Raw genomic sequence first — 12,406 nt, forward strand, 5'->3', positions numbered from 1 at the left:
ATCAAGAAAAATGAAGATATAGTAACCATCCAATTAACTCAGGGTTTCTCAACCTTGCATCTATTGACATTGTTGGACAGATAATATGGCGGGGGTGGGAGGAGTCTAAATATGCATTGTAGGGCGTTTAGCAGCATGCCTGGCGCCTACCCACTAGATGCCAGCAGCATACCCCACCCAGTTGCAACAACCAAATGTCCCCAGACATGGCCAAATGTGCCCTGGGGGGAAAAATTGCCCCCAGTTGAGAACCACTAAGTTAATTTGATCAATGTATATTGCAGAGTCAGACAGTACAAGCCCAGCTATGGGTTTATAAGACAGGAAGTAGCTGCTTAAGTCATTACTTCTTCTCTCCAGAATATTCCTACTGAAAAAACAAAATGGCTGCATGTCACTTCCAAGATACAATCAAATGCTGGCTTCACAGAAAAATAGAGAAGAAATTGCACGTGCCAGAATTCTGTTTGTCAGGCTGCTCCAGCTCTTGGCTGCATGCCCACATTCTGCCTAAAATCTACTTCCCAAACTTTTGAAAATGCTTTCCACAGCTTTCAGAACCTGACCTTTACAGCAGCTTTATCTACGTGTGTGTGAAATAGATTTACAATTTTCTCTACTCCTGCAAAGCCAAACCACTTATTGAGTCCAAATGCCAACTGGGGATGGTGGGAATTTGCACACAGATGTCAGTGGACTCCAAAACAACAACACAGGAGCTCCACCTGCAACTAATTATAGAAACTGAAATTGCACTCTGGCCAGAAGAGGCCAGGTTCAGAACCCACCCCATCTGCTTTGGCCGATAAAATCACTCTGTTACTTTTTCTCCTGTCAATATAGACTTGCTTCTTAAATTCCTCTGAGGATGTTGTCTATAGGGAATTTTATTAGGCAGTGAATACTTTGAGGGTGACCAATTCCTTCTGCCTTCCCCTCCCAGAGCTTGGTTTCAATAAGTGCCTTCAGCACAAGTGAGACTAAAATAATCTATTCATTGAAATATTCCAAAATGTTTTCTTTGGTTGATTGTGTGCTGTTGCTATCCCATAGCCAAAATAAAGTGATCTAGAGAGAAAATGGAAAATGGAAGTCATTTAGTTCTCCCAAGGTCTGGCATGCAAGAATGTTTACTTTCTTCCCATTAGCCAAGTCTTTCATAAGAAAACCTGGGAATAAAAATCTGTAAGGCTACTAATGCAGTGCACATGGCTGATCCTAGGGCTGACTGCAAGAGATTACTGAGGCAAAAATCAGCTGACATCTGTGACAAAGATGTATAGCTCACTTCGGATCATTCTCCTACATTCTGGCAAACAAAGGAATCAACTGTTGGATCCGTGCCATCTCATCTATCCTCAGAACCAAAGGAAGTTTTCACCTACCGACAAAAGGCATTTAAAATTGTGGTTTCAGTCTAAGTAGGTCATTGCCTAAGTCTGGACCAAAGTTTTTCCACCTTTCTGGAAAGGTGGACAAAAGCTACTATTCTCTGAAGAGCTGAGGAAGACTATTTCAAGATGAAGAAGATGAAATTTTTTTTTTCTTCTAAGATTCAGCATTCCAAGTTATGTTGTCGTGCCAAACTAGTTCATATTCCCTAGTTCTAAATCCATGTGCCTATGTAACATTGGGCAAAACACACACAGACACTCGCTCTTCAAATCAGAGTTAAAGTGAAAAAACTTAGAGATATGACATATGATTGACTTCTTAATTTCTCAAATCTCTTGATGTGACTTACAAGCCCTTAAGACTTTTGGAGAAAGAGGGTGACTAAGGACAGCTCAAGTCAGCGCAGTGGACACCTGCTTTTGTCCTAGAGCATCCCTTCGCCCTTCATGTCAGTTTCTTTAGAGAATTGCTCCTCTCCCAATGCCTGCAGTTCTAATAGGTCACCAGTCATGGTAACACCTTCTCACACACCTGTCCCCTGCCACCACACACACTCTCTAAGTCCTGGAGAAAGAATATAACCAAGGCAGGACCAAAGTCCTTCCATAAATTTTCTAAATGATAAATGAAGATACAGGGATCTCTTACCGCTTCAATTATGACCTACCACATGAAGGAGAAAATGAGGCTCACACATACAGGCAGATATTGAGAACCAGAAATGAAACAATGGGGAGAGACAAAGTCCTGCTACAGTTTGAGGCCCTGGATCCAGTCAACCCCAAGCTCCATACCTGAGCCTTTCTGCAATTTCATTGCAGGAACTAATAATTTCCATTTTCGCTTATACAGGCTAGCAGTAGCATTCGTGTCACTACTTAAAGAGTATTGCCCAATACCATTAGTAAGTAGGTTTCTTCATTCTCATGAAGGTCTCATGTAAGGTCCTTTAAGGTCTCATTTCACCTCACTGAAATGCACCTATTTTTATGGTTATGATGACTGGTGATAATTAGAATAATGATTATCAGTTCATGATTTTCTATGTTTTATCAGTTAGGAAGGTACTAAGCTGCAAGTAATAGGATACCCAACCAACAGTGACTTGAACAACTAGGGGTTTATTTTCTCACATGACTAAGTCTGGAGGCAGGCCATTGCTGGGGCTGGTGCAACTGCTCAGAGATGGTAAGACATATGTCTCTATGCTTTTCTTGTCCTTCCTTCCATGGTTACTAACAGGCAACATATTGACACTAAAGACAGAAAGAAGGAGGAAGGAGCACTGCTGGTGACATTTATTCCTTTATCAGGAAAATAAAAGTTTGCCTAGAATCTCCCAGATTTCCACTTGAGTTTCATTGGTCAGTCACCTCAGGAAGAGGAGGAGGAGCCTGAAGGTGAGCCATTAATCAGGCATCATTAGGATATTAGAAGGCCCAGCCACTGAAGGAACCTTTGACCACACTGAAAGGGTTCATCCACTTTAGAAGTCTCAAACTTAATGTCGCAATTCCAGAGCTGCTCTTAAAGAAGCCTTTCCCAAAGTGTGGCCTTTATACCCTTAGTTCCAGGAATATTTATAGTTTGTGACAGATAGGATTTGTATATATATATGTATATATTCATTTCACTCCCTTTCTGCTTTGCAGGGAGTAGATTTCCCTGACCCCACTGACTTTGGGCTTGGCCACATAACATGCTTTAGTCAACAGAATGTTAGTGGACATGATGCAAGCAGAGGCTTTAAATGCGTCTATGTGGTTTGGTTGGATCACTTGGCGTCTGTGATCCACCATCAGAAGATAAAGCCCTGAATAGCTGCTGTTCCAAAGAGAATGTGGAATGTACCTGAATCCCACTTTCAGCCTACAGCCTGGTGCTCAGAGTCCAGACCTGCCCAACTAAGTTGCAGCCAACCTGTAGATATGTAAGGGAGAGGTAAATGCTTATCTTTTTTTAAGCTAGCAAGTTTTGGTATGGCTTGTTAGACAGCATTACTGCAGCAATAGCTGCCTAATACATAAGTGCTCAGTTTAAGATAAAGTTTCATGGTCAAGTAAGTTTGGGGAATTGCTGGGTTAAACAAATTTAATAAATATTTTTAACTGCAAGAGTTAGAGCATTTCACATGCTGATATGTTGTATTAGTCTGCTAGGACTGCCAAAACAGAGTACCACAAACTGGGTGGTTTAAACAATAGAAATTTATTGTCTCGCAGTTCTGGAGGCCAGAAGTTCAAGATCAAGGTGTCAGCAGGGTTCTTCCTTCTGAGGACTGTGAGGGAAGGATCTGTTCCAGGCATATCTCTTTGGCTTATAGATGGCCATCTTCACCCTGTCTCTTCCACTGGTCTTCTCTCTGTGCATGTCTATGCCTGTGTCCAAATTTCTCCTTTTAATAAGGACACCAGTCATATTGGATTAGGCCCACCCTAAGGACCTCATTTTAACTTGACTACCTCTGTAAAGACCTTATCTCCAAATAAAGTCACATTCTGAAGTACTGGGGGTTAAGACCCCAACGTATCTTTTTTTAGGGGGGACACAATTCAACCCAAAACATAGTGTTTGAATTTCTAGGAGAGGAGTATCTAGTATGTTGTGTCTTAAGTTTATTTGACCAGAAGATCCCCTTTGGAAAGTGTCATTTCCCTGGACACACTTTGGAAACCTGGCTTTGAGGGATCCATGGATCTCAAAGTAGTAGAAGGAATGGTGCCCAAAAGAAGATATAGGGATAAGACAGATCTGAATAGTGAATATATTTAAGTACCACCCACAAACCTGATGGGACCCGACTCTCCAGGGATAAGCCCTTGATCTCATAAACACTCAGTACTCAAGGTAACTGCAGCTGCATTTAACTGTCAATGGACACCCCTTCACAATGCAGCTGCCTCACCACCTTCTCAGCAGGAGATAGAATTAATTCTGTCACCCACTTCCAACTGGTACAACTCTTCATATCTGGACACTCACAGTGAAATGAATATTTTAGAACAGCGTTGAATGACCTCTGTTGAAATGGCCCTGCAGTTATATAAATAAAAGAAAAAATAATAATAAAGGAAACACAGAAATGTGATCCACCTCGACCTTTTCAAGTTACAGGCTCAAAATGAGAATCAATAAATCATATGTGAAACTAGCTCTAAAACACATCAAAAACCCTTATTAATATTGATTTAGAGTAGATTATTTTCTATTGTGTTAAGCCAGAAATAGAAATTATCACATAACCATTGCTTAAAAGCCATAACATTCCCCAGACAGGTTTACTTACACTTCTTAGGTTACGTTTCCCAGTGACCTTGTCCCACTTCTGCACACACGAGATGGGTAAATATTAGATCTAGTACAATCTCCCAGAGTATGATGCTATTTATATTCATGCAGATCCTTGACTAGCCATGCATGAATTAGGAAAATGTCTAAAAACTGCTTTATGTACACCTAATTTGGAAAAAATAATCCATTAAAAATACAAAGTTTGGGACGTCCCTCGTGGCGCAGTGGTTAAGAATCCGCCTGCCAATTCAGGGGACACGGGTTCGAGCCCTGGTCCAGGAAGATCCCACATGCCACGGAACAACTAAGCCCGTGCACCACAACTACTGAGCCTGTGCTCTAGAGCCAGCGAGCCACAACTACTGAGCCCACGTGCCACACCTACTGAAGCCCGCGCGCCTAGAGCCCGTGCTCCGCAACAAGAGAAGCCACCGCAATGAGAAGCCCGTGCACCGCAACGAAGATTAGCCCCCGCTCACCGCAACTAGAGAAAGCCCGCGCGCAGCAACGCAGACCCAACGCAGCCAAATATAAAGAAATAAATAATAATAATAAAAAAATACAAAGTTAATAATTGCATTAAAAATCCAGGGATATGAAAAGTTAATAACCTATATGCACAAAACTGCAAGATATAAGTCCTTATGAACTTTCTGAAAATGTATTTTCTACCATGTTTTCTCTCTCTGATCTCCATTGTATGGGTAAATAGAACGGAGTTGTAAAGAAAAGACCACCATATCATCTTTTAGAGAAAAACGGGTCACTTAACTTCCCCATACGCAGTTGCATTCTCTTGCCCCCAACATCCACTCTAACCCCACAGGCCATTAAAAATAAAAAGGGGACTACCTCAAGTGGCAGCCTAACATCTATTCTAAATATTTTCTCCTCATCTCTCCCCAAATCAGTCTACAGGTGTGACATTGAGAGCACGAGACTCCACCCCACTCTCCCTCCATCAAGAAAATACATCGTGAAGCAAAAAGCGCAATTGCTGGCATACAGATAACTCTGTATCCAGGCACTCTGGTTTCTACAAACAAACCAAAAATTCCACACATCAGTACTGCAACTCTTAGTATCCCAAATGTATTTCTATACATGCAGATCTTTGTGGCTGAGAAGTAGGGCCTTGGAGAGAACCTAGGAAGTGTGAATGGGAAGGGGGTCTGGGGTGGAATATCCATCTAGGATATCCTGGGCGTCTACCCTTCACACAATAGAAATTTGGTCATAGCCACCTACCCATTGGCTCCAAGGTCTGTACTTCCTTTAACACAGGGCGGGTGTTCAACATCCTCCCTTAGATCTGGAGTTGGGTTCAGCTTCCTCTGACAGAACCACAAGGACTTCAAAATGTACTGCAAAGGAACTGATGAATGGGAGACCTCTGTAACACTGCACATAAGGGTGAAAGGTCTGTGCCTGTGATCATCAATTCCACAGAACTATGAATTTCATATACAAGAGCATTCAAATATCCTCACCTCCACACTATAATGGACCTGCTTCCCATTTCTATTCACATAGCACAATTCAAATCATTTTAGATCACCTGAATTTAGTTAGTGAAATTCTAATTATCCAAATACCCCCTGGTAGAACTACATTTGTTGTTGTGGTTGTTAAGAAACCACAATCAAGTGTTGTTTCTCTCTTTTACATTCTTTTCTTCCATACAGAAAAGTTTAAGAAGAAATACATTCCTAATTAAGAACAAAAATCCTAATTAAACTAAATTACATTCTTAATCATTCTATCAAAACTAGTCATTTTTTTCACCTAACATATGAAGTGTGATCTTCTTATCATACTAAGATGCTATTCATAGCTCAGTGATCCTATAAGGAGGTAGTAAGCATAAAGTTAAGATCTTACATGTTAGCATAAAATAGACCAAAGCCTTAAAGCCCAGCTCTGTCACTTACCAGCTGTGTGAACTTGGGCAAGCTGCTTATTCTCTCTACATTTATTTTTAATCTGTAAAGTGAGAAAAAATCTAGCACCTACCTCAGATGATTGATGCAAACACTAAATAAGAGGATGTACACAAAGCTCTAAGCACAATGCCTAGTACATAGTAAGCCCCCAACTGATGTCTACTGATTGCAGTAGCAGTAATAATAGAAACAGCAGCAACGGCAGAACTCTGGATTCTTCCCCAAACTTTATTTCATCTCGCTCCACTTTCTGACAAATATAAAAACTCCACTGGTAGAAATTTTTAGTGCTCCTTCATATCTGACTCTCCTCTCCTTCCTGGAAAGAAGAGAGGACTACACCTCACACCCCCTTGCATTTGTGTCACTTCCAGTCCAAGGAATTGAGAAGCCAATGTGCCACCGCAGGCACTCTTTTCCTCTGCTGTAGCAACTCTTGAAGCCACGTGCCAAGATGCGGAAAGTCTGGATCCTGAGTCATTGCCTGGAGGAGAGCTGCCCTGACGAGTCACTTGACCTGCTTCATACTTCAGGTGAATATGAAATAAATCTCTGATGGGTTAAGCCACTGAGATTTGAGGTCTGTTGATTACTGCAGCAGGATCTACCCTATTCTGACCAACAGGTATTCATATACCCCTGAAAGGGATCCTGATATACTTCTGGGGGCAGGGGGAACACTTCAGTTTTTTTAAATAACTTGCTTTTTGTCAAGTTTTATATTCTTTACTTTGTAATACTACCTCATATTGCAAGTAAATTGACTTTTCAAAATCTCCATGCCTCTTCCTCCTTTTATATTTTTAACCTAAAAAAGAAAATAATTATAGCTTACTTATATTTAATATACAGATTAAGACTAGGGCTTTCACTGGGTCATATGTTGCATAGTCATATGTCACCCACAGTAACCAAGGTAGCCTGTGATCATAGTAGGTTCCAGAACAAGGAAGAGGTTCCCTCAAACATTCACTTGCTTCTGGCTAAGGTAACATGGGACAGTTAAGTGGAATTGTGGGTATTACCAGCTTTAAACTGAACTATGTCTTACAAAATAGACAAGGGGCTTAAAATGTTTTTAGTCAAAGCAAAAAGGTTTTGTGCGTCATTAAAATGTACCTCAATAAATTATTTATTTTATCTTTTCTTTTCCACGTTAATTCTTTGTGAATGTCAAAGAAGAAACATAATATATTGGCACAGTAGCACATTGTGTAATTTATAAATAAATATACATGTATAAGTAGGGATCTGTGCTCAAAAAATTTTTTAATGATAAAACCATAAGAAACAAGTAATTTTGGAGCTGACAGTTTTAAAAATGGCTTCCAAACTTTTTGTCACTACTTGCATCATTCCTAAACTGCTTTAACCATTTTCCAAAACAACTAAAAAAGGAAGAAAACCAGTACAGAACTTGGGAAATGCACATAGCAATAACGGGACTTCATAAACCAGCAAAGTCAGAAAAAAGCAGAAATGATAGTGAAGGGCATTGATTTGACTTAGGAATGAAGAACAAAGCTTTCTGTTCCAACCGAAAATCACACTTCCACATCTGAAAACCAGCAAAGGCTCTGTCAGATAATCAAAGGGATAAGGTGATTGCTTTCCGCACACAGAAGGAAAACAAAGAGCAGATTCTCATACAGATCAGAAATGCTTCTACAAACGCTTGAACTCCAAAGGGGTGGCAGCCAGGGAAACAGATAGAAGCCAGCAGATGACCCCAAGAAAGGCAGAGAGCTTCCTTAGGACAGCATCAGGACCAACTATCAGAGAATGACTAGTTCAGCCAAGTTAAAATTACCTCCAGCTTCTACAGAAAGTTAAATGACATCTGGGAATTTTTTCCAGCCAAATGGCACAACAGCCTCTACTCCCCATCTCTTAGCATTTATCTCACTGCTAATAAGAGGTGAAGCTGGGATATAAACCCAGGCATGTCTTACTCCAAAGCCCCTATGAACAGAAGCATATAAATGAGCCTCACAGTATGGGTAGGATTTGAAAATGAAGACTAGCTGGGACTGAACAAAAAGAGGCAGGGAGAGGGGATGCTGAGAAGGCCACGAATGGAAAGGAACAGAAGGGAAAGGAGGTGGGAAACTTTGAGTATGTGCAAGAATTACCAAGTGGTAGTGCAGGTAGCACAGAAGATGTGGAAGGAGGTGGTATGAGATAAGACTGGAAAGGCTGGCTCAGGCATTCCAGTAGAAGGTGCTGTAGGCTCAGCCAGAGGTACACTTCATTCTGGAGGCAATGAGTAAGTATTGAGAGCTTTAAAGCAGGGGAATGGCATAACTGCAGGTAGACAATGGGAAAACTAATCTTGCTATGACATGGAAGATGGATCAAAAAAGAGTAAGCACATAGTAGGTGCTTAATTAATATTGAATGAATAAAGGTAGAAAGACCAGGTTAAAATTTATTGTGTTTCTCTAACATGACATCAAACCCATCCTATCCAATCCCATTTAATATTGTTCAGTTTGCTATTTAGTGAACCAACTTCCCTCATTCTAGAAGGAAATGTTGCTGGTGCATCAAAAAAAAAATCAATTCACCAGTCAAATGTAGCCCTCTAAATGTTGCTGTTAAAGTGTCTACTCTTGCAAAAATCAACGTTTTCCTCTTCTATTCGGAAGGAAGTACATCTGAGCTGCTCTTGTGACTACTGAAAAAGAAAACAAAAATAACGAAGTATAAAGTTAGCCAATGAGGAGTGATCCCCCCTCTTCTGCAACAATGTGAAAAGGTTATTGGAAAACAAGGAGATCACAAGCTGTAACCTTATATTTCCTATGCCCTCTGGTAGTCTCCAAGTTCAAACACATACTAAGCCATAGCTATCTTGATGATGCCAAACTTTCTTCTGCACAGGCCGTGGTACCATCTGCAAAGCATCAACTACTCTGTGAGAAGCCAAGGCTGAAAAACACTGAGATGAGTCATAACCTACCTGATTTTCTTCATGGGAAACCCTCATCTGCTCCTTGAGGACAGACATCCGGGCTGCCTCTTCTTTCCTCAAGACTCTCTCCTTCTTGAGCTCAGGACTCCAGAAAGTCTTAATACTGTTCATGGAAGACCCCAACTTGCTGTCCTTGATGTCTAGCTCTTTCCGGAGGAGGTCATTCTCTCTCTGAAGTTCCTTGAGTTGGGCTTGAAGGTCTAACATTGTGCTATCCCTTACCTGCCTCAACATGGAGGGGACCTGGTGGTGGTGATGATGGGATGAGCTGGTCAGACCGCCATGTTGATCCGTGTATGAAAGGACATCTGTGTGGGAAAGTCCAGCAGAGGCAATATTGGGACTACTCCCCATAGCTGTGACTCGGCCTCCATATACAGCTCGATTTGTGGCCCTTCCCAGAGTCATGGTGCCCTTTGGGTAAGTTGTTGAAGCCACCCCCTCATGATCACTCAGATACATGGGTCCAGATGTAGCATAGGCTGCATTAAGGGACTGGATATTCTCCATGGACAGAGTCTTGCCTGTTCCTCCACCTCCCCCACTACTTGTTCTTCGGTGGCCCAAACGAGGAGACCTTGGCAAACGAGGAGATCTGGAAGGGCTACCTTCCAGATTGGTGATTGTTCTTGCACTTCCATACATTTTTCTTCTATTATGAGGTGCTACAGAAGAGAAGGAATGCTATACTAAGTTGGAGATTAAGCCAATATTTCCACTGTTGGCCAGAATTTTCACTGCATTCTTTTCATAGTCTGTACCAGAAAATGCATCCAATCAGAGATCTGAAAAATGAGAAAAAAAGATAATCAAAAACAAATTTCTTTAGAACTCTGACTGTTAATTGCATTATATTTTTAAAAAATATATATAGGTGATAGATTGATGATAATGATAGATGATAGAGTCACACCCATGCTTATTTAAAAATAATAGTGACCCCAAACTTTACTTACTACACGTAAACATTTTGTAAACTCCCCCCACCCTGCTCCCAAGCAAGGTGAAAAGTTCTCAGAGCAAAAAAGAAGCTCATTTTTCCTTAGGAAAATGAAGCTCTGCACTTCAGTCTGTGCTAAGTGACAGTTGGAACCTCCAGAAAAATTCACCATAGGATTCCTTATCATAGAGACCCTAGCTATAAAATACTCCATCCTAGGGACATGACCCCCATACACAAGTGGCTTGACAGTGACTCTGAGAAGTTGTTGCTTCTTAGGATGTCAAATAATAGTCAAGCAGGCTGTTACCTCCCTCTCCTATAACCATTACAGACAATACTAATCCATCACAGTTCTCTTTCCCACAAAATCCAGAACTCTTCTCAACACAACACTCTAGATGGTTTACCAATCAACTGGTATTGACACATGAGTCGGAACCTACTGGCCGTCTTGGAGCTAGAAGAAAAGAGGTGGCTCAACCAACAAGTCTCCTATACATATAGCCAGATCCTAAATGGTATCACCAGAGAACATGGCAGTCCTGTCTCTTTCCCCCTTCATACACATCTTTCAGGCTAGTGTTTTGAGAATTTTTTCCAGTTTGGTTGACATAAATATTCATAGTAACCACTCTAGAACTGTACAGAAATGGCACAGGGAAACAGTCCCCCATGTCAGAGTTCCTGGTCCCACAACACCTAGAGAAAAGCTCCCTGTCATGGTTACTCAAGTACTTTGGTGCAGATTTACATAGCTAGGTCTACAGGATTGTGATTATCCCTTCAGTGTTAGGATCCAAATGGCCTTAATGGGGTGCATCATGGCCTCCTGCTCTTCCTCTTAGGGTATGTTTAGTGTTCTTTCTTTTTCTTCAGCTTTTAAACACTAAGACCACAGATTTTGGAGAAGGGCCAACCGAGGTTCAAATATCCACTCTAACACTGACAAGCTGAGTGACCTTAGGCAAATTATTTAACTGTCACATGCTTCCCTTCTCTAATCAATAAAATGTGGGTAAAATCACCTAACTCAGTATTGTGAGAAATAGGTAAGATGATGCTTTTAAAACACCCAGTTTGGTACCTAGCACAGAATAGTCAATAAATAGTTTTTGTTGGTAGTATCAATAAGTGCATTAATAGCATTATACATCTTTTTTTACCTGCCTATCATTCATTCTCCCTCAGCTCTCCCACCCCACCCCGCCTTTCTGGTAATACTCTCTATTTTTCTTAGAGAAATTGTTCCCAACTCTCTACCCACAGTTCATTAGGTTTAGGTGAGGCTGACTCCCTCCATTCTATTCTGGAGGTTGCCCGTGGTGAGAACATGACCCAGTCCTGGCCAATCATCATATTCCATCCACCAGACATGATAGCTGGTTTAGGGATGGGCATGTAACCCACATTGGTCCAAAAACACTCCCTATCATGACTTTAGCTGGAATAATTGGGAAAGATAAGCTCTTTTTTAGCTAGAATTACTTGATTCAAGATAGAGCTTCTGAGTACTACCATGTGGAAAGTGCTTCCCTGATAATGAAGCTAACACAAAGGAAAGCAGAGCCAAACTTTGAATAGTGTGAAATCAAACTGGGTGACATCACTTGAAAACCTGGATCCAGCAGTCACTGACGCTACGTCTATCCCTAGGCCATTTTAGCTACATATGCCAGGTAGACTGACTACATTAATGGTCTCAATTCTTTACCCCTTCCTGTATCTGGGTCCTTGGCTGTGCCCTCCCAATCTGACTCTGGGTTCAGTCATGTGACTTGCTTTGGCCAATAATGTGATAGCAAATGGGAAGCGAGCAGAGGCCTGAAATAGCACTTGTGTGTTTACCCTCTTGCTCATTTT

The 12,406-nt window shown here is 41.2% G+C and overlaps 1 protein-coding gene across 1 annotated transcript in view; it reads right to left on the bottom strand.

Annotated features, from left to right (window-relative positions):
• ERC2 (ELKS/RAB6-interacting/CAST family member 2) overlaps positions 1–10,322 on the bottom strand; it is a 940,128-nt gene extending 929,806 nt beyond the window's left edge. The window contains exon 1 of the mRNA XM_061195441.1: positions 9,592–10,322. Within this exon, the coding sequence (XP_061051424.1) occupies positions 9,592–10,248 (657 nt within the window). The 5' untranslated portion in view covers positions 10,249–10,322. The remainder of the gene's footprint in view (positions 1–9,591) is intronic.
• Positions 10,323–12,406: the final 2,084 nt, after the last annotated feature.

Source organism: Eubalaena glacialis, chromosome 7 (genome assembly GCF_028564815.1).
Source record: "Eubalaena glacialis isolate mEubGla1 chromosome 7, mEubGla1.1.hap2.+ XY, whole genome shotgun sequence".
Classification (NCBI taxonomy): Eukaryota; Metazoa; Chordata; class Mammalia; order Artiodactyla; family Balaenidae; genus Eubalaena; species Eubalaena glacialis.